The 21,099-nt window shown below is 36.0% G+C and overlaps 1 protein-coding gene and 1 long non-coding RNA gene across 2 annotated transcripts in view; one reads left to right on the top strand and one right to left on the bottom strand.

The window, feature by feature from the left end:
• LOC120479631 (uncharacterized) overlaps positions 1-11,033 on the bottom strand; it is a 32,293-nt gene extending 21,260 nt beyond the window's left edge. Inside the window, exons 1-2 of the mRNA XM_089116812.1 lie at positions 10,659-11,033; positions 2,092-2,888 (exon numbers count right to left, since the gene is read on the bottom strand). Of these exons, the coding sequence (XP_088972938.1) occupies positions 2,092-2,888; positions 10,659-10,737 (876 nt within the window). The 5' untranslated portion in view covers positions 10,738-11,033. The remainder of the gene's footprint in view (positions 1-2,091; positions 2,889-10,658) is intronic.
• LOC148977126 (uncharacterized) overlaps positions 1-20,185 on the top strand; it is a 46,032-nt gene extending 25,847 nt beyond the window's left edge. The window contains exon 3 of the long non-coding RNA XR_016145490.1: positions 19,262-20,185. This is a non-coding gene — a long non-coding RNA (uncharacterized LOC148977126). The remainder of the gene's footprint in view (positions 1-19,261) is intronic.
• Positions 20,186-21,099: the final 914 nt, after the last annotated feature.

Raw genomic sequence — 21,099 nt, 5'->3', positions numbered from 1 at the left:
TTAGTGCGCTTCCCATAATGTTTACACATTAAGTCCGTACTGTAAAAAAATATTTTCATGATTTGTCCCAACATTTTTTCTTTTGTCAAATCAACTTAAATAATTTATGTAGTTCAGATAACATAATATTTTGAGTTTCTGGTTGAGATTAAATCAATTTTCTTTATTCTATTAACTAAAATTTTCCATTCAGTGAACTTAAAATTTTAAGGGAACCAGGTTACTTAATTTTGTTAGTTAAAGCAACAATATTTTTTACAGTGTAGGCAGAGAGTTTGTCGGTCTTTTGCGGCTGTACGAACACATTCGACCACATAAACGTCTACTATATGGAAGCAATCCGGTTGAATGCGTTTTCGACTAACTGGAAGTGGTCGTAAGTGGACAATTTCAAAACGTTTTAGACTCAGTTTACACTTGTATTTGGTGTCGTCCTGGGGTGCGTTTCCTCGTACAACAATTTAGCTCGCTGCTTCACTACCATAGTATGATGCATCGTTGGAGAAATCAACTAGCTAGTCACGACTGCACATACGCACATGCGCACTCTTCAAAATCGGTACTTTAAATCTTTTGAAAAACTAAAAGACGTAAATTACATTTTTATGAATTCTGAATAAAAGTCACCAGTTGTACTGAATGACAGCTTATTTAGCTCAAGATAAGAATTTATTACATCCAAGTGTCATAAACTACGCCTCTAACCACAGGTCGAGAGCTGTCTTTTAAACCACACAACTTTGCGATGCTGTTTGCGAATGTTCGTTGGAACGATTGTTTCGGGAAACACCAACTCGTTGAACTATGCTGATAACGACGGAACTTGCGACCATAGTTGGCTAACGATGCTTTTGGGAAATGCACCCCCATGTTGTGATCCAATCACCCAAATGCAATTTAATATCAGGAGGTGTAAACAGGCCTCACTGAATGACTTTTGTGGCCGCTACGGTGGTAATCAGCAATTGCATTTAGCATTTAGAAACCAAACTCAAATTGTAAAGACAAGCTTTTGCTTTGAGTGTTTGCTTTGAGTTTTTTGTCACTAATGTAAAATTTGGGCCCTAAAGAAAAAAAAAAACTGTTGAGCATCACTTACTGTGTATATAGACCAACCAAATTTATAGATATTAATATGAATATTAAGGGCTGCTTGGAAGCGAGCTGATGTGTGCTCATTTTTGTGTGCTATATTTTTATTTCGTGGGGAAAAAGTCTTTACAAATCAGCAGAGATGCTAAAAGAAGCCGTTTCTTTAGAAAGAAAAAAAAATCTACGGAAACACTGCTGACAGGAAGGCTTTTATCCTGTTTTCCTTTTTGGTCAAATCATACACACTCTGTGATGAGCTGATGACGTCAAGCTGTGGGAACACCGTCATTACGGCTAATGAGAGAGGATATGTGTGTGCTTCTAAACTGTAAACAGTAGCTATTCATTTTACCATGTTCACAATGAACGTTTCACTGACACTCTTCTTCTCTCAAACAGCTTAATTTCACATTCTGCACTTGCATCTTACATTTTAATAACCCAGGACTGTTTTCAGTTCACATAATGTCAATGAAGTGCTTAGCTTCTGGATGCAATTAGCATTATATCATGTTGTGTTTAGCAGTGGTAAACGATCATCGTGAACTTGATTGAAAGGAAGAGCATTTTACTCTGATTTTCTCTGGGGTATAAAACAACTTAATTTCAAAGACATTATTTAGACTGCTGATCTCCTAATCACATTGCAAACCTTAATCAGTGTTTTTGCCTTGTTTTCCAGTAAAATAGGTAAACACCACTTCAGATGTTTACTTCTATTTTATAGACATTTCTACATATCTGTAACTGTTTTTACAGTACACGCCTTTGTTTTTGATTTTCAGCTAAAAATACCTTATCTTCAGAAAAGACTAATTAAAAGCATAATTCTCCCAACAAATGCTGTGTAATTCATAGCAGTGAGGTAAAACAGAGCAAGTTCTTGTTTATATCACACTTAAATGCTTGATATATGCCATTGTTGTTTATATAAAAGCAGACATAACTGCATGATGTCAAGTATATAACAATAAAAGACATGTAAACTGTTATGTCTACCTCACTTAGCCTGCAGCACTCTTCCATGTACTCATCCAAGCTGTCGCTGGTTGTGCTTTTCCTCAAAGGCTGTTGCTGAAATTCAGGTCCTGTTTCGCCATCGTAAGCTTCAATAGAACACTGGTTCCTTGACATCGTGTCCTCAGCCATTGCTGTGCCTGTTATTTCCACCTGTGCTGATATGATTTCAATTTCATCTTCACAGTTCTCCATGGTATTCCTCAGGGTTCTGTCCTCGGACCTCTCTGAATCTGCTATCAGGTCTAATAAATCATTATCAGCATTCTCATCCTCTCTTCTGTCTCCCAGAATGGCAAGAGTATCTTGTTCAGCACATTTACAAGACATTTGTTCAGTTTCCAAAAAGACTGAACTGTCTTCAAGAGGATTGTCAGTATGTGCATGAGAGGTCAGGTTGCCAGAGTCACATGAAGACCCTCTACTGTGGACCACAAAGCTTTGCTCTGAACCAGTTGGGGTGGATGGGGAAGTCGCTCCACTAGTCATCTCTACCCCAGAGTCCTCAGATTCAAACTTATACAATCTTTGAAGCTCAGAATCAGCAAAAATCGAAGATAGATAGTCTGTTTTTGATTCAGTCACAGTTGTATCTGGAGCAGCGCTGTGGATGGAGATCACCTCATCAGCCTGGAGAGGCTCTCTGTTATCCTGCTCAGACATTGAAATGGAGATGGTTGAAATGGAATCCTCAACATTTAGGAGTTTCTCAGGGAAGTTGTTGAGGAGCTTCATTTTTGTTAGTACAACTTCACTCTCTAAAACAATATCCCCTTTACCTGCAAAAAAAAAAAAACATTTGAATGATTTTGAACGTTCACAATATTAAAATCATAAAATACCATCAATCCATAAAATACCCTCACTTTTAGTTTATTCTTAGCTAAAAACACTTAGTTCTTTCAAAAATATATGTGCTCATTAATGTATATTTACTTCGTTCGAGTAATAAAGTGCTTCACTAATTTACGAAACTGGCTTGCAAATAGCTTTTAGCTTTGACATACTCTTCACAACGATACAATGCTAGGGTAGAAATCATATGGTAGGCTAAGTTATTTCACGAGGCCTTGAAAAAGATAACAATAATAGCCACTTTAGCCATTCCCAGCTCGATAGAGTGTTTTTTGTATCACTTTTAATAATAAGCGCTCCCGTGTCTTCTGAGAGAAAAGAATTTATGATATTTTTGTTTGTTGAACTTTTTTTTCAGATTGGATAGTAACTGTGAAAACACTGATAGTGTTTCAATTACGTGAGATCATACCATCTTTGCTTCTGCTCCAGGTTTTTTCCCATTCAAATCAGTGACTGTGTTTTTACAGTCCTTTCTCATAAACCCATGTGTGTACATAACACCTGGACTCCATAACTCCTGTGTAAAATCAACTACAAACAGACTTTATCTAAATGAAAAAAAAAATTGTACCATAAAATTTCTCGTGCCATTTATCAACGCATTCTCATCCTAGGGCGTCATCTAACTGACGCTTTTGACCATGCGTCTAAATCCGACGCACATGGCAACCTTTAGTGTCAGTTTGATGACGCGGGTAGGTTTAGGGCTGGGGTAGGGTTAGGGTTAGACCACTAGGAGGCGCGTCTCATATCGACGCTAAAGGGTGCCATGTGCGTCTGATGTTGACGCATGGTCAAAAGCATCAGATATATGACGCCTTGGGATGAGAACGGGCTGCATTCATACGCCAAACAGTTTTTCCGCACATGATACGCACTTTATGGTGTGTAATACGCACACACTCCAAACCCCTAATCCTAATGGGTTTTCAGTGCATGTCATTTGCACACAAAAACTATTTATGGCATAAGATTTGAGATTCATTTGAGATTGTGTTGAACAAACAGGTCCTGTTTCATATTACTGTAATCCTTTTTTTTTTTTTTTTGCTAACTTGGTGGAATTCAAGTTTCCAGGAACAGTAATATGTCTGTCCATGATGAGTGCATGAAGACACTATGAACGTCCATGAAATACAGCAGCATTTTAGTCTATTCAGAGTTTACTGTATAGTGGGCTACTCTGCACCATGCCATACAAATATGAAACATAAGAGACTGAAAAAACAGTACATTGTCCGATAATTACCTACAAGCAGTCCCAACATGAAACCCAAGCCTACAGTAATTGGAGTTCTCTATGTGAGGCCCTGAATAATATTTTAGCTAATTTACTTCTACAGGTCAATTAGACCGACCCATTGGGTCAGTCTTTCATACACCCGTGCTCTCCAGCTGAGATTACAGAACTGCTGATGGTGGGACATTTTTGATGCCACTCAGTAGGGGCAAGTAGTCAGCATCTAAATCCCCCTCGGTTTTCAATTAACATCGCTCGGACGTGGCCGCTTGTACAGAGAGATCAAAAAGCCCTCGCTAGCCCCTGGCAGCCAGGAATGTAAGTAATGCTAAGGGCCTTCATTCTGCAGAGGATAATATATTCAAAATAAAAACAGGTCAATGATAGTGTTGGCGGGAATCAAACCCCACATATTTCTGGTCCTTATCACTTGGGAGGCTGCGAATATCTGATGGGGGATTATTTCAGGAGTGAAAGGCAGGTACAACACTTTAGGAGTATCGACACATCAGTCTTTGGAAGCCGCATTAGACAAAATACTGCTTAGTCCATCACGATACTTTGTCATAATTTTGTGCTTAAATTCAATTATGGCATGAAAAGTCTAAACTATGAGATACTAAGTCATTATATCGAGATAATGACTTATGCTTTCATATTTGTGAGATAAAAAGTCGAAATTATGACATACTAAGTGGAAATTCATATGAAAAGTTGAGTTTTCATTTATGTAATAATTATGTTTTATCTCATAATTTTGACTTGCAGTTATAATTTAAATGTTATCTCTTATCTATAATTATAACTCAGTATCTCATCATTTATAATTTTGACTTACTTTTGACTAACTATTTTGACTTAGTATGTAAGAACTTTGACTTGTATCTCGCAAATATGAGAGTATGTCATAATTCCAACTTTTTTTCTCAAAATTACGACTTAGTATCTCATAGTTTAGACTTTTTATGTCATAAATTCATTTAAACTCAAAATTCTGAGATAGTATGTTATAGTTTGGGCTTTTTATGTCACAATTATTATTTACCAAAGCATGATTTCTTTTCTTTGTGTGGCGGAAATGGGCCTCCATAATCTTTAGAGGTTGCTTTGTGCATATTTTCTTATTCACTGGTTTTTCTCTCTTTTAAAGCAGTCACATGCCACTTGCAGTAGTGTTTTTCTTCTAGGTCAGTGGAGAATGTTTTTCACTGTGTACAACTGGCAAGTTCCTCACATATTTGAGCTGATAAAATACTCTGTTCACATTCAAGAATCCTAGAATCATCTGCTCCAGTGTATTTTACAGCTGTATGTAGATTTAGTTGGTAAAAACACTGATATGTTCCAGATGGATATTATAAGTCTAATAAATATTTAATTTGAAGAATTTCTGCGAGGCATAACTACTCAAAACATATTGTGTCAATTATCTGTCCTGAAAGGGAGAGGAAAAGTCTGCTTTAATAACCAAAAGTTGCTGCTATTCCTTTGAGATGAAGAATGTGAGAATCATTAGAAACATTCACAGGGATAAAATGTGAAGAATTCACAAGCTTCGACAAGAACATGTTTACTCCATCTGGCCTCACCCACTCATGTTTACCACATTTCAACACTGCTATGTTTGCGAGTTCTGCTTTACTAACACAAAATTAGAGCCTACACCCAGTTTAACTGGCACTATCTGTATCAACAGTCAGTGAGATGATATACAGCTATGCGCTCTTGACAGTGATGGGAAGTCTGATTCATTTCTCTGAACCGGTTCATCATTTCTTTTTACATCATCACGTCTGACAACTAAAGCCACATGCAGGCACCCTATTTTATCGTAATTATAAGGGTGTTCATTTCCATAAATATTACGTTCACTGATGTACTGCTCATGACTGATAAATGGTCATGGATGCGTACATTTTGTCTACTTTAATGAGTAAAGCCTTAAAACTTAGCATACTGAATGTGGTCGGCGAGCCCCGTTTAGGAATCTCCATTTGTAAACCAAAAATATTCTTAGCAAAGAAACAAACAAACAGGTTTTGTTGAATTGAAGTGCAGCGTTTTTTTTAAATGAGTTTCAGCTTGACAGTATTGTTAGGGGATGCAGTGGGATAAGTATAGTGGGTCGGTCTTGTCTCCTTTGTGATTATGGGTGGAGAGGTCAGAGGCGGGACAGGGCAGGTCTTCTATTTTTACAGCCAGGAGAATGTCAGAACCCTGTTAGCACATGGGTGGCCAGACTGAATGACCCTGAGAGCACATGAGCTAAAAAATCAGTTCGCTAGAATCCATAAATGGACTGATTTAACATAGCATTGAAGTTCTGGCCTTACAAGCCAGGAACCTATATTATAATGTAATAAATACACATTTTTAAGACTTGCATCAGTATTACTATTTCAATTTTTTTATATTAAACATTGGTTGAATGGAAACTGAAGATCATTTACTCACCTTCATGTCGTTCCAAACAAATGGAGATATTTTAAATGAAGTCTGAGAGATTTCTCTCTCCATTGACAGTCTGCGCAACTACTTTGACATTTCCAAAAATGTATAAAGCGATCGTAAAACTAATCCATATGAATTGAGAGGTTATTCCAAATTTTCTGAAGAGACGCACTCGCTTAATATGATGAACAGATTGAATTTAGGCTTTCACTCGCATAAAAACTCTCACATCAGATATGGGAAAGAGTAGAACCAATAAGGTTGGTTCTGTTCATCATATAAAGCAAGAAAATTTGAAGATTTGTGTTCCAAAGATGAACAAAAGTCTTATGGGTTTGTAACGACATGAGGGCGAGAATTTTTGAGTGAACTAACCCTTTAAGTTCAACTTTATATGTTACTTTAGAATTACAATATTGTCTTTGAAGTATGTTCTGACAAGAATTTATGGTAAAAATATACATTAATATAATTAGGGCCGAGCACCGATGGTGAGAGGACCCTATTGTTTTTGTTCTGTTTATTATTATTATTCTTCTCTTAAAAGAATCGCTTTTTATAAGGCCTAAACATTCTCGAAAACTCATGAAACTTTGCACACGCTTCAGAAGTTGTGAAAATTTACGTGTGATGTGGTTTTCAAAATTGGGTGGGGCAAATTCTTTAAATTATTGCCATCACATTTTTGCCCCGGCTCTACGTTTCACGTACAGGTATGAAATTTGGTACATGCATGTAATGACCCAATACCTACAAAAACGTCTCTTGGAGCATAGCCCTAAACACAACAGGAAGTCGGCTATTTTGAACTTCCTCCTAGATTTTGTGCATTTATGTTGTACTTTAACGAACTCCTACAGTTTTGATCTGATCCTCTTCAAATTTGGTGAGTGTAATCTTTTTTTTTTATATTCTTTATTTTCGTTATTTTTCCACAAGCAAGAAAACAACAACAAAAAAAGGGAACAAAACATCAACAAAACACAATCAAAACAGACAAAATATAAATAAATAAATTACTCAGTATAGAGAAACACCGACATTATAAGCATAGTATACAGATTGTCACAAAAAGGTATTCTTTGTTACAATAAAGTATTGAATGACTTGAACCCAAGGGATACATTCTTATACATTTAAAGAATAGCAAATATACAATACCTATATGAGTAAAAAAAATAATAATAATAATTAAAAAAAAATAATAATAATAAAATAATAAATAAATAAATTACCACTACTGCAACACATTTAACCCAATTCCTGTAAAGTGTCTGCCCAAGGTCACTAAATCGCAACTGTCTTTATTTTATTCAATTAACCTAAATCTGGTTGCATATGGGTTATATAATCAATCCAATCTCTCCATAAAACTGAAAACAACTGGGACTTTAGTCTTAGAGCATAGGTTAGCTTCTCCATTGTAAAAATATCATGCACTATATTCTTCCAGTCTTCGATAGTAGGCAAAGTTGGTTGCAGCCACTTTCTTGTAATTGTTTTCTTGCTTGCTATAGTTAGGATTCTGAACAGGTATTTGTTTGGAAAAGCGCTGGTGAGTGTAATCTTAAGGCCTTTGCGACGTTAAATTGCGAAGGGCCCTTTTCATCGCTGCTTGCAGCTTTAATTTCTATTGTGACTTGTATGTCATATATTTAAATATATGTGTAGTGAACATTTTGTAATAATGAAGTTGCAACTTAGTTTAAATGTAACACAAAAAGTATAATCGAGTATGCACAAGTGCTTTAGTATGTTAGTCAACACATCAATATAAGTGTTAAAACTTGGCAAAAGATTATTAAAACAATGATTTAAAATGTACTATAAAGAGAAACTTTAAATTTGACATTAGCATTTACTGAAGTGGGTTAAGAAACAGTCAAGTATAGCTTTTTTTAAATGTACTTTTAAGATTCGAAGTACAATACATGTGCAATTCTAAAGTGCACTTCTTTTTCACAAGGGGCAAAACATAAAAAAAAAAAACAACCACCCAAATACACCCTAGCGTACTTGAGGTGAATTTCTTAAGGGCAAACCACACATTCACGATTGCAATCCATTGACTTTTCTGCCTGAATTGCTCCTTGCTGAAGAAGGTGACAGAGGCCAGATGTCAGGTTTGATGAGGTGTGAAATACAGCCCTACACCTTTTCACCCTTCTTCCTAATCTAAATCCAGCAGACCTTTAGTGCCTCACACTTCTCTGTCTCTTTCTCTCTCATCACAATGCCAGAACATTGTCCCTGTTCTCCACTAAGGCAATGGTTTTGACCCTAAGGAGTCTTTCCAGAAGCACATTATCAATGTGAGCTGAACGGCCCAGTCTTTCATTATCTAACAGCATTAGGATAAGGCAAGAATGTGCGGGAGCAGTAACATCAGTCAAGCCTTCAGGCAAACTCACCCCACTCTTCTCCCCCATCCCCTTTTTTTTTGTTTTAAAAGACGGTGATTTGATTTTCTACTTAGTTTTCCACTTATGACCACAATCAAGGTACAAGTAATGCACAACTGACAAACAACAGTGAAGATTTATTTTTCTCAATCATCTCTCGTCTTCATATATCCATATTACCTGACTGAGTCATGCGTCTGTGATTTCACACACTGATCCTACGCATGAAGAATTCGACTCAGTGCAGCTGTGCCTGTTTGCAGTTATGAGTCACGTATAATATAACTCAAGTAGAGGAGAAGAGCCCCTCTCAAGAATCTGTCACCACTAAAACATTCACATCTGATACCACTATGTTTCTTATGTGAGTTTTGCTTGAGGTTGAAACACCTGTGTGACACTCTCCTCTCACTGCCTTCCTTTATAGTAACACTGATCATCTAAACGGTCATATATTGAGAATCCCAGCTGCTTATTAAACTAATTTAGTCTGTTAAAAACATAAACATTCACATGAGAGACAATCCTATTGATATCTGTTTTGCGAGGTTCCAATTACAACCAAGAAGGTGTTATAAATGTTAAAAAAAAACTTTTTTTTGTCAAATCAACTTAAATCATTTATTTAGTTCACATAACTTATTATGTTGAGTTTCTGATGGTTAAATCAATCTACTTCACTGTATTAACTGAACCTTTTCCAGTTCAATCAACTTAAAGTTTTAAGGCAACCAGGTTACTTACTTTTTTAAGTTAAACCAAATTTTACAGTATAAGCCCAGAAACCAATATTATAGACTAAAAAAAGTTGTTAATTGTAAATTTACATTTTACAAGTCATTTCAACTTAAATTACATTAAACTGAGTTGAGTTTTGAATAACCTATAAAAAAAGGTGGAAAAAATGTAAAAACATAAGTTGTCGTAACTTATTAATCATTTTTATTTACAGTGAATAAAAACAGATTATGTATTCAATTAATTTCTCGATTTCAATTTTTATAGAACAAACTATTTTAGGTTTTGCCATGCATGTTCATAAACCGTTTCAACATTCTGGTTATAGGATGTGTAGAAAGCCTTCTGAAACACAATTGCGCAATATAAAGTCTAGACAAAATGCGTCTGTGATTTACACTAAAACAAAACAAATGGCTTGTAAAAATGTTTCTCATTATGCTGATGTTTGATTTGAGTTTCTTACTAATTAAACACAAATCTGCCCCTTGTTTTGCCACATGTTTTTCTAGTTAACACCAAAGCAACTGCAGTTAAAAACAACACTGTATATATAATAAAGTCTGCGGCTGTGGGTTTTCTATACGAGCTCAGCTTTTAGAGCTAACTTAATTGAAATGACATCAGCCCAACTACCTGCGAAACTCCTCTGATGATAATGAATGTTTCCTTGAAGATAAGACTAACCATGTTCAACCAAGCAGAAAACACCTTAGAGTTCAAATTACAGGTTTCTAAATATCCTCCAACACCTCAGCCAGACAAATTACTACCTGTGCTTCAGATCCAGGTGTTGCATGCAGCCGACTGGGTGAAGCAATGCATTCAAGATTGATCGCATATTGAGTCACGCAACTTACCTTTTCTCCAAGGGGCAAGGATAGCAAACGACTTGTGCCAGTTGAACACCATGCTTGGTTTTCTCTTCTTAAGACTCATTGTTGATGTGCAAAACTTCAGTCGCTTTCGGTGTCAAGAGGAAAAACCCCTCCTCAGTGGCTTATTCAAGCACACCTCATACCTTAACGCTGGTTGATCTTCCTTCTCCTCAACTGAGTGCTCAAATTGTTCAGATGTTCCAGAAATCTGTGCTGCTCGAGGTATATCCAGCTTTGAACATACTTTCGGAAAAGTTTCATACACGAGTGTATGTGAGAGAAGGAGGCTGGTTGTGAAGGAGTGTGTGTGCTGTCCTCTCACTGAGGAGAATGAGCAGACCATCAGCAGCTGGAGGAGGAGGGGTGACGGACTGCTAGATGGAGGGAGGGGAAAGACTCCGGAGAAACCTTTGTGTGCGTGTGTAGAGAGAGAGGGGGAGAGAGATAGTGGGAGAAGTTGGAAAATGTGCAATCATATCCCAATGAATACGATTTCTTCTCAGAGGAATCCACCTCATTAAAGCTGTTAATCTACACACTTGGGTTTGAGTTCTACATCCAATTAACTTTGCAAAGAACTTCAAACTATGTATTTTGCCTTATTCTCTTGTGCCACACACACACTTTCTTAAAATGTTTCTTAACTTTCTTTTTACTTTAAAGTGCATTTTAAATGATTGTTTCAATAATCGTTGTCAAGTTGTATACACTCTAAAAAACCTGGGTTGTTTTAACCCAACTTTGGGTCAAATATGGATAAACCCAAACGTTGGGTTAAAAAATTTCATTAAAAAAAAAACAACCCAATGGCTGGGTTTGTCCATATTTGACCCAAAGTTGGGTTAAAACAACCCAGCAATTTTTAGTGTAGAAGTATTTTGATTAGATTAGCATACTAAGTCCATGTACAGTTTTTTTTTTATAACTTTAGTGTGTTGTTCAATATAATATTTAAAGTAGCTATATACACTCTAAAAAATGCTGGGTTGTTTTAACCCAACTTTGGGTCAAATATGGACTAACCCAGCCGTTGGGTTAAATTTTTACATTACATTTTTAACCCAACATTTCGGGTTTGTCCATATTTGACCCAAAATTGGGTTAAAACAACCCAGCATTTTTTAGAGTGTACAGTATTAAAAGTTTAAATTTGAACAGCATCATAACAAATGTGTAATATTTTTAAATATGACATACGTTTCAACACATACACTTCTTTAACCACATTACAAAAACAATGGATTAATGAAATTGCATATAAATATGAACAAAGTCTTACTTAAGTCGGTGAAAAAACACTCTAAAAACTGCATTTAATATAAATTTAAGCTATAATGTAAGTGTCCGAAAACATTATATTCAGTTCAAACTTAAGCTTATTCTTGCTAAAGTGCCCTTTTTCAATACGCTTAAAACTTCAGGGCTTTAAACAACATTTAGACAAGATTTTGTCAAGCCAACATTGTACTCTAAAAGAAAATACCCATGGAACTGAAAATGTCTTCTGGAATAACACATTCGGGCGCATTAAAGACTAAAATGTTAAGAAAATGTATTCACTATAATCAACAAATTGCTCTCAGCATAAACATCAGTCATGGTTATTTACATCTTTATCTAAGTTCTTCATAGCTAAATTGCTCATATTTCATTATTCAATACTGAGTTATGTCCAACTTTTCTTAGAAAAGGATGGAATTCAGATGCACCCACACACTACAGTTTTCAGGGTCACAATGAAGTCTTTCTCAGCCGCTCCTTAGTTCAGACGTGGGAGGGCAAGTTCGAAAAGTAATGCAGTATTAAATGAAGCATCCCATTGTTCTGTGAGAATAAACATTGCAGTAATTTGTCACTTTTTTGTAATGTTTATCACAGCCTAATTATATCTTTAATAGCAGATAAGGTTGTTTTTTTGACACTGCTGCTGACAGTTGTTTTGCTGAAGAACAGGTGAGGACATTGGTTGGGTGACGGGCTCAGTCGAGTGGTTAGAGATCGCCCTGGGCTAGAAGATGAAGCTAAGAAAGGGTAATTACCTCCTCAGACAGGCCTGGACAATGCTGAGGTCTCCAAATGCAGTCTCATTGTAAAAACAAAAGAAGAGCATGAAAGCCTCAGGTTCCCTGGATTTGTAATGCCTGTTAAATATGATTATATTCTTGCCACTAGCTTGCATGAAACCTTTGTTATGCAGTCAACTATTACACAAATTTTGGCTTTTTACTGTAAAGATCATGTTTTTTAATTCCGGACCCCACGCAAAGTTTCCAAAACAACTGTTACATCAAAACCACAACTCTAAAAATGAGACATCATTATGTGAATAACCAGTTCCTGAAGTAATATGTGGTCTTAAAAAATGCTTTTGTAATAAGCAGACAAATTACCTGTCTACAAGAACTATTTTTTACAAGATTTGCTCAACTACTATCTACAGGTGTTATATTTTCATTATATTGACTGTAAATAAATAATAACATACAATCAGTAATAACATACAATCCATTTTTTTTTTTTTTGGTAACTTTTAGATTACTTTTGACCTCGTATTTCTCAATGAATTGAATAATAATGAACCTCGTTGATATAAATATACAAAGATAAAAAAATATATTCTGTTCTCCCTTATTATTCTTTTTCATGTTTTAGATTTTCCTTTCTAAAAAACATTTTGCTTATATATATTCAGAAAGTCTTCCAGTTTTGTGAAATTGCACACATAGATTAGATACTTGTCGTGTGGATGAGGGAAATTGAGAGGCAACAAAAAAAGCATTTGACCTGGATTTACAGAAATCATTTATCAGCATCATTGCATATCAACTCCTGACACAATAATTATAATTTGAATTATCACTCAGTAAGTCATTTAATCATGTATTGCTGTCTTTGGAAGTATTTTTCTTTCAAACACATTTTTTATTTAAAAATAATAATTATTTGACATTTTATGATTTCAATCAACTCTCAAACCCCATGTAGTTCCTTCATTAGGAAAACCCTGATGAAACGTAACATTTGCACTTCATGTTGATGATAACAAACAATCAAAAAATAATGATTTTTTTTACTTCCATTGTGTGTGAATAATATGTAATCATATAATCAATAAAAAAGTAACCCTGTACTTTGGAATCGGATTATGTAATCCAGATGTAATCAGTTCCACGATGGGAACACATCTCTGAAACGTCTCCCTGCAGACTGTGCACAAATACATCTGGTTGTCTTTTGTAGTCACAGGATGTACAATAATAAGGAAAAGTTGGACAAATGTATGTTTACTTGGGAACCTACAATGTGATTTTTGCAATGTCTTGTTGGTCTTGGATTTTGCAGACATCTATCTCTCCAGATTTGAAGCTCTGTATTTCGTATTTGTTATACAAGTCTGACTTTGAAAGCGTTGTGGTGGAACATTTCATGCTGCTTTGGAGCTTCATGGGTGTGCGACGAAGCTTCGTAAAGACTCACAAGGGGGTACAGAAGCATTCCTGTCATGAGAGAGTGTAATGTTTTAACAGTATTACATCATCTATTTGAAGATTAAATATGCAGAGGAGGAGTATTTCCCCAATGGAAACTAAACTGTGAACAGGGTCATTTTAAAAAACCACAAGGTCAGTGATTAGCCAATACTAAGTTGTTATGATTTCACAATTAACAGTATTGAATTTCGCAAAGAATACAGGTGGTCAGCGGTCTGAATCATTCTTGTGTTTCGAAATAATCTGAACCGTAACCGAAAGTGAGCAATATAGTCTCACATGAATATATGTTCTTTATTACTGCTTATTGTCATACCTTTGTTTGCTACAGAGGTCCAGCCATATGGAAATTTGAGAGGTTAATCATTCAGATTTTCAGAAGTGACGTATATTGAATATTTTCTTTAGATGTTGGGTTTGTTTGATTGGTAATGTCTCTATGATTCACTGACTCAAAAACTATGATAAAAATGAAAATGTGATGCATGATGCAGCTCTGATTCTATTATTTTAGAGGAGAATTGTCCTTAATAATCAATCACAGAGAGTAAATGGAAACAGGTCAGATGGGGAGCAAGACACAGAGAGATCAGTATCACCTTTCTTGTTTCAACCTGCGGAACGGTTCCTATGTCCCCCGTATTTTGGGAATTTTAGAACTACTTTTTAGTTTTTACAGATTTTCTCAAATAATAATACATTGGTTTGACCAAATTACATTGTAATTCTGTCCTTGTTTATCTCACAACGCTTGTTGGCAGACTCTAGTTCATGTCATCTTAAATCTCCCTCCAAATCTCACATCGCCCTGTGGGAACAACAAAGCAAGACCGTCATTCTCCTGAGATTCTAACATCTCAGGGAGCAAAATGTTTATAAATGACTTGAGAGCTGTATATCTTGGCATGTTTGTTAAATATTACAGTCCAAGCAGGTTCCTGGTAAGCAGAACCATATGGGCTTCCAATCTTTTGAATTAATACTTTTTTGCTGATGGTAAGGACATATCTGGTTCAGATGTCCTAATTTTCATCCTGTTTGACACACTTCCATTTTTCTAAAATTATATTAGATGGTTTTCATGGTCCAGTTTCAGGTGTTCCCTGTTTTGATGAAAACCAGAGATATGTTCCACAACAACATTCATCCAAAGGCCCAGAGCACCGTCACCCTGTTTGATATTCTGTCACATGGTTTTAAATCAAAGTTTCTTTGATGAGGTCAGACAGAACAGTGTGTTTTCGGCTTTTGCAGCTGCGATGAAGCCGGACAGACCCCCCGTCACACACCATTTTCCCCAAACTCCCCAAACATTTTCCCTAATCTCATTTCCTCAAATGGAGGAGCGTGCAACAAAGACATCAAATGAAAAGCGGGCATCAGATAAATGTTGATTTTTCCTACTCATGGTGACATGTCCTTCAGCACATTGCCAGGGAGGATGTATTTTTCTTCTTTGGGAATTTGTTTAGCAGATTTTGGGTTTACCCTTTTTATTATTTTGTGGATAGGCAGTCTTCTTCATTTGTTTATCAACTGCTCAGATCAGTCTAATTTCAGTGTAAGTGCTTGCCATTAAACAGAAGAGGATGTTGCTAAACCAAGAATAACCAAATTACTGGTAATTTACTTACAGAAAACTTGCCACTTCTGGGATATAGTTGTTTAGATGTTTTTCTCATAAGAAAAAAAAAAACATGAGCTATCAGTATTTCTGCCTTCCCAAATCTGGCATGATCGCATTTGGCTTTTCCTCCATTTCAGAGGTGTTGACTTTACTTCAGGCCAGTGTTTACATGAATATTGCAGGAATTGGGTCAGATGGGGCGGAGGCTTCACCCACTCCGTTAGATATCCGTGACCTTAGTTATTCAATTATTCTCTATATTATCTTAACACTGAGCACTTTTAATAAACTTGTCTGCTGACGGCATTTGGATTAAAAAAAAGTTTTAATTTTCCAAAACTTCAGCATCATGACTTCATAGTCGTGAAATTCTACATTCCAGGGCGCATCACTGGACAAACCAGAAAAACAATCTCTCCCCAAACTAGGAAGTCTCTCTTGAAGCTGAGAAAATGATGAAAATATGTGTTAGAAATAAATGTGGCTTGCTAAGTTCTGTCAGACTTTGGTTGTTTTCATTGTGCTAAAGTAATAGTTCACCCAAAAATTAAAATAAAACGTACTCGCATCAATGTCGTTCCAAACGACTTTCTTTCTTTGGTGGAACACAAAAGAAGGTCTTCGGCAGAATGTCCAAGCTGCTCCTTTCCACACAATAAAGTCAAACCATGTAATAATGTGTCTCTCTACCTCTTATTTAAAAATTTTGTTAGTCAGGACTTAAAGATGCTCTATGCGTTTTTTTAGCGGCCTCTAGCGTTGATGTTTCAGAATGCATCAAGAGCGCTCGTGCTCGTGTACGTGCTCGATCTCAAGAGCGAGCATTCACTACCGGCCACACGGAGACATTCAATGCAATGGCTGGAAACTAATGTAAACTCCCACTGCAGGTACAATAATAGCCTACTTTTATCAGCTTGACGTTGAATTAATGCTCTGTGCTCGTACCATGATAATGTAACGACGTGATGTTATATTGCATAAGCCGTTTCTCTAACTATTCGTGTATCTTTCACAATCAGCAATGTCAACATAGGTGAATGTATAATATGATAACGAAAACAGTTAGTGAACTAGATTGAACAGTTTCAGTGTATCAGTGTAGGACGTAACATTACTGTACTAAACGTGTCTGGAAATGTGTATAAACAATATGATAGTAGTGGGATGAGTGACGTTAGTCAGTAGATCTAGTAAATAAATTAAGTTACATCCTAAAGCACCGACTTTTTGTTATCCTGGAACATTGTTTTGTATTCATGTCATGTTTCATGTAGTTAACCTTGCTATTTCACTAGAGTTTGATCCGCGTTTCGTCCGGAGTCGATCAGATTCACGTTTTGCCTGACGAGCTTCAGCAGATACAACTTTTTTTTGTTTGTTTTTTATATTTATGTGGAGTTTGTGTTGGAGTCTGTGTTGTGCTGGAGGCAGGACATTTTGGGGATGTTATCAGACTCCATGTCGTCAGCTGAAGTGCTGTTGTTCGCATAGACTGTATATATAAGGATATAGAGGCTTGGGAGCGCGCTTGCACGTCACATCTGATAGATTTTGCAGGGAATCCGACCCAGAGACCTCACTTATAAATATGAATATTGGCCTTCAGAGGTAATAGCAAAACCTGAAAATGTGTGATTACAACCCCTTCAAACACAGGCAATAAAAAAGGATTCATTTTATTTAAAAAAAGTTACATATGGGACCTTTAATTAGTCTGTATCAGCTGAGCCTTGTTGGCAACAGCACAGAAGAGTAAAGTAAGAGCAGCTGCTTTCCCCATCTCCCATTCATAAAACAAAGACAGGAGAAAATAAAAATATCTGTGAAAATCTCCCTGCTGTTTATGCACAAATGATGACATCACCGGCTACACCTGCGTGCTGTTTCCCTCAAGCATCAACACATGTCTTCGTCACATCGTCATTTGATCTCTTAAACAGTGAATAAACCTATGTTTATCTCCAATGAGAGGACAATGAAGCCGGCCTTTACACAGGATGATTTATGATGAGTACAGGAAACCTTGAAGTGTTGGTGACAAAGACTCAGACAAGTTCGCTCATGTGAACTCCCTGAATGTTGCCACAAAATAAAGGACAATGGCGGCGCTACGCTCTAGTAGAAAAATGAAGGCAGGGAACAAAGTGAGCTTACAATGGGATGACACCTCTTTAAACAGCAAGAAATGCAGCATGAAAAAAGATTTATTTCTTTTTCATTTCTTTTTAAAAGATTTAAAAGAATTCCCCCCCATTCATTTCCACTTTTCATCAGGAAAGTCCCTTAAGGATAAGTTTGTTTAATTGTATTGAATTGTACTTGTCGTGTACTTCAAATCCTATATTATAAAAGTACACTTTCAAGATTGTTTCTTAGCACACTTCTGAAAAGTGCACTTTGGTTTCATTTTAAATGAAAAGTTTTATTTTGAATTTTAAATCTTTGTGTTTTATAATATTTGTCTTATACTTTGAAGTACACTTTTTTGATGTGTAATGTTACACTGTGTCGTTTGATATAACATTTGAAGCTAATATAAATTGCAACTTCATAATTTCAAATGTTTCGGCATATTTTAATAGGTTTCATGACATACAAGTTTCAATGAAAGGGCATTATAGTATGTTTCAGTTACTTGTTAGTATTTGTCTGTACACTTTAACCACTTTGAAATTAATTTGTGATGTTTTAGCTTGCTTCAAGGGCATCCAAGATGTAGGTGTCTTTGTTTCCGCAGTAGTTTCAATTTTGATATTTTTAAGTCAAACCGTTCTTGTCTGTCAGTCATATAATGGAGGTCTATGGTCACCACCTCAAAGAGCATGCACAGAGAAGTCCAAATTAAACATGACTTAATGACTCGTGAATGTAAGTACACATTGATGGCCTAAGACACGAAACGAGCGGTTTGTGTGAGAAAACGAACAGTATTTATATCGTTTTTACCTCTTGTAATCACAGTCACGTCCAAGTGATCTGAGAGCGTGGGCGCTTTGTGTCTGTGATTTCAAGAGGTAAAAACAGTATAAATACTGTTCGTTTTCTGACACAAACCGCTCATTTCGTGTCTTAGGCCATCAATGTGTACTTACATTTCCGAGTCATTAAACCATGTTTAATTTGGACTTCTCTGTGCAAGCTCTTTGAGGTGGTGACCATAGACCTCCATTATATGACTTAAAAATATAAGTTCTACTTGAGTGGGTCAAAATGTGCTAAGTTCAACTGCATTTAATATAAATTGACTATAAAACATTTTAATTTACGTCTGATATTTTAATATACGTCTTTTTCACATGGGATTTCATATTACAGGTCATAATTACAAATGTAAATAAAAGGTTTGAAGCAATACTCCAGTGAGAGAAGAGTAAAACAAAGTGTCACACTTTAAAGTCTGAAATAACAGACAGAGAGCTGCAATGGAGGAAATGGGTTAATAGGTCGTTTCCATATGTTTACAGGCGGCCAGCTGTCCATGATAACCTTCCTGATAACCCGGATCCCCCACTACTCCAACATAACACGCCCTGCACATGTATGACCACCACATTTCAACCATATATTATCCTGAAAGAATTCATAGCTGAAAGTCTCCACTTACACTCCATTGTTTGGATATCCCCCCTCCTACAAATGTCGGTCAATCATTTGCTAAGGTATTATAAGGTATCATTTGCCCTGTGCTGACCTCACTGTCAGGTTCTTTGTGTTACACCAAAATATGTAAATCATAGTGTTTGGTCAGTGAAAATTGCATTGACTATTGAATTTTTTCAGTACTTAGTTGAATATTACGTTTTTATGTCTTTGTGTCAATCAATAATGAAAAAAAAAAAAACAATGTTCAAAAATGTTCCACTCTTACGAAATAGCTCAGGGACAAGATATAGGCTAATCATTTTTTGTGATCAACGTAATGCCACATATCATGTAACTTGAACTTAACTTGTATTGAATATTCCTTTAATATAGAATGAAATGTAAATTGATCAAAAGCCACTCAGGCCTATTGTAATATTTATTTATTTACATTTTTACAATGACCTAAATGAATAAAAACCTTCCCTGACACATTCATTTCTATCACTGGATGTGAGGCTATTGGATTTCAATCATAATTTGGGCAGGTTTGGCCTCGGGATCTGTGGCATCTGCAGCGGTTCATTCTTCAAGAGGGAAGAAAGGAAGGAAGGCCGTGACGCAGAGCACACACTCTCCCAAAGGAAAGATAAGACTGCTCTGGGACAGTGCTCAAGTGGGAGTCCTGTCTTTTGACGAAAAGCTGTTTTGTAAATGGATCTGCTCTTATCAAGCGTGAAGAATTTCAGAGCCACCTTTGTTTTACTGCTGTTGGCTTATGCACAGAGTGTGCACTCAAAATCAAATTAAAAGCAATAAAGCATGAGTTGACATGTTTTTCAGCAAAGCTCAATTATGTTCATTGATCATGCATTGCTAAGATTGCAGAAAATGTTTCTAAATGAACATGTGCTTGATTAACTTAAAGAATTATATTTAAATGTATAATCCAGAAACAAACTTTATTACACATTGTGAAGCACTGTCTTCAAATTACTTTGGGAAAAGCAGGAAAGTAATATGGGCAATTAATACAGATCGTTAATACAAAAGTAGACCGTTAATTACAGAATGTGAAACAAATCAAGAATAGTAAGTATATTATGTTTATAAGAGTTTTTCCTTATAAATGGAAACCAATGCAACCAATAGCAGGGCCAGGCTCACCTAATTTGAACTCAACTGCCTCAAAGAAAAGCAACTCTCTACTGACACTTTGTGGTTAATTCAGACCATTGCACTTGATATGTTGATGAATATATATATATATATGCAGTGCTGGGTACAATAACTTATTATATGTCTATCTATAAATTACAGAACGTCTGCCTGTCTGTGTCTTTCTGTCTGTTTGTCTGTTATTCGCATATCTCTCGAACCATTTGTCTGATGGATTTCAAACTTGATAGTCTAATCTTTTCAATGATAGTGAACTAGATAAGGGAGTACACTAGATAGGAAGTGCACTAGATAGTAAGTACACTAGATGGGGATAGTGCGGATACATTTTGTGGAAGAACATTGTTGAGGTTGTGCTTCGGCTCTGTGTGACTGTGCTCATAAAACATTCATTACTATAGATGTATAACCAGTTTAGATATAAAAGGATCTCAAGCTAGTAATGATGATTATATAATCATATTCCAGACAGATTAAATATATTTCCAAATTAAATTAGTGAAAATGCATTTGTTTCAGACAATTTGTCAAAAATAACTTC

Source organism: Pimephales promelas, chromosome 11 (assembly GCF_988280905.1).
Source record: "Pimephales promelas chromosome 11, fPimPro1.hap1.1, whole genome shotgun sequence".
NCBI lineage: Eukaryota > Metazoa > Chordata > Actinopteri > Cypriniformes > Leuciscidae > Pimephales > Pimephales promelas.
The sequence above is the reverse complement of the archived record's forward strand: the minus strand, read 5'-3'. Positions and strand labels throughout refer to the sequence as shown.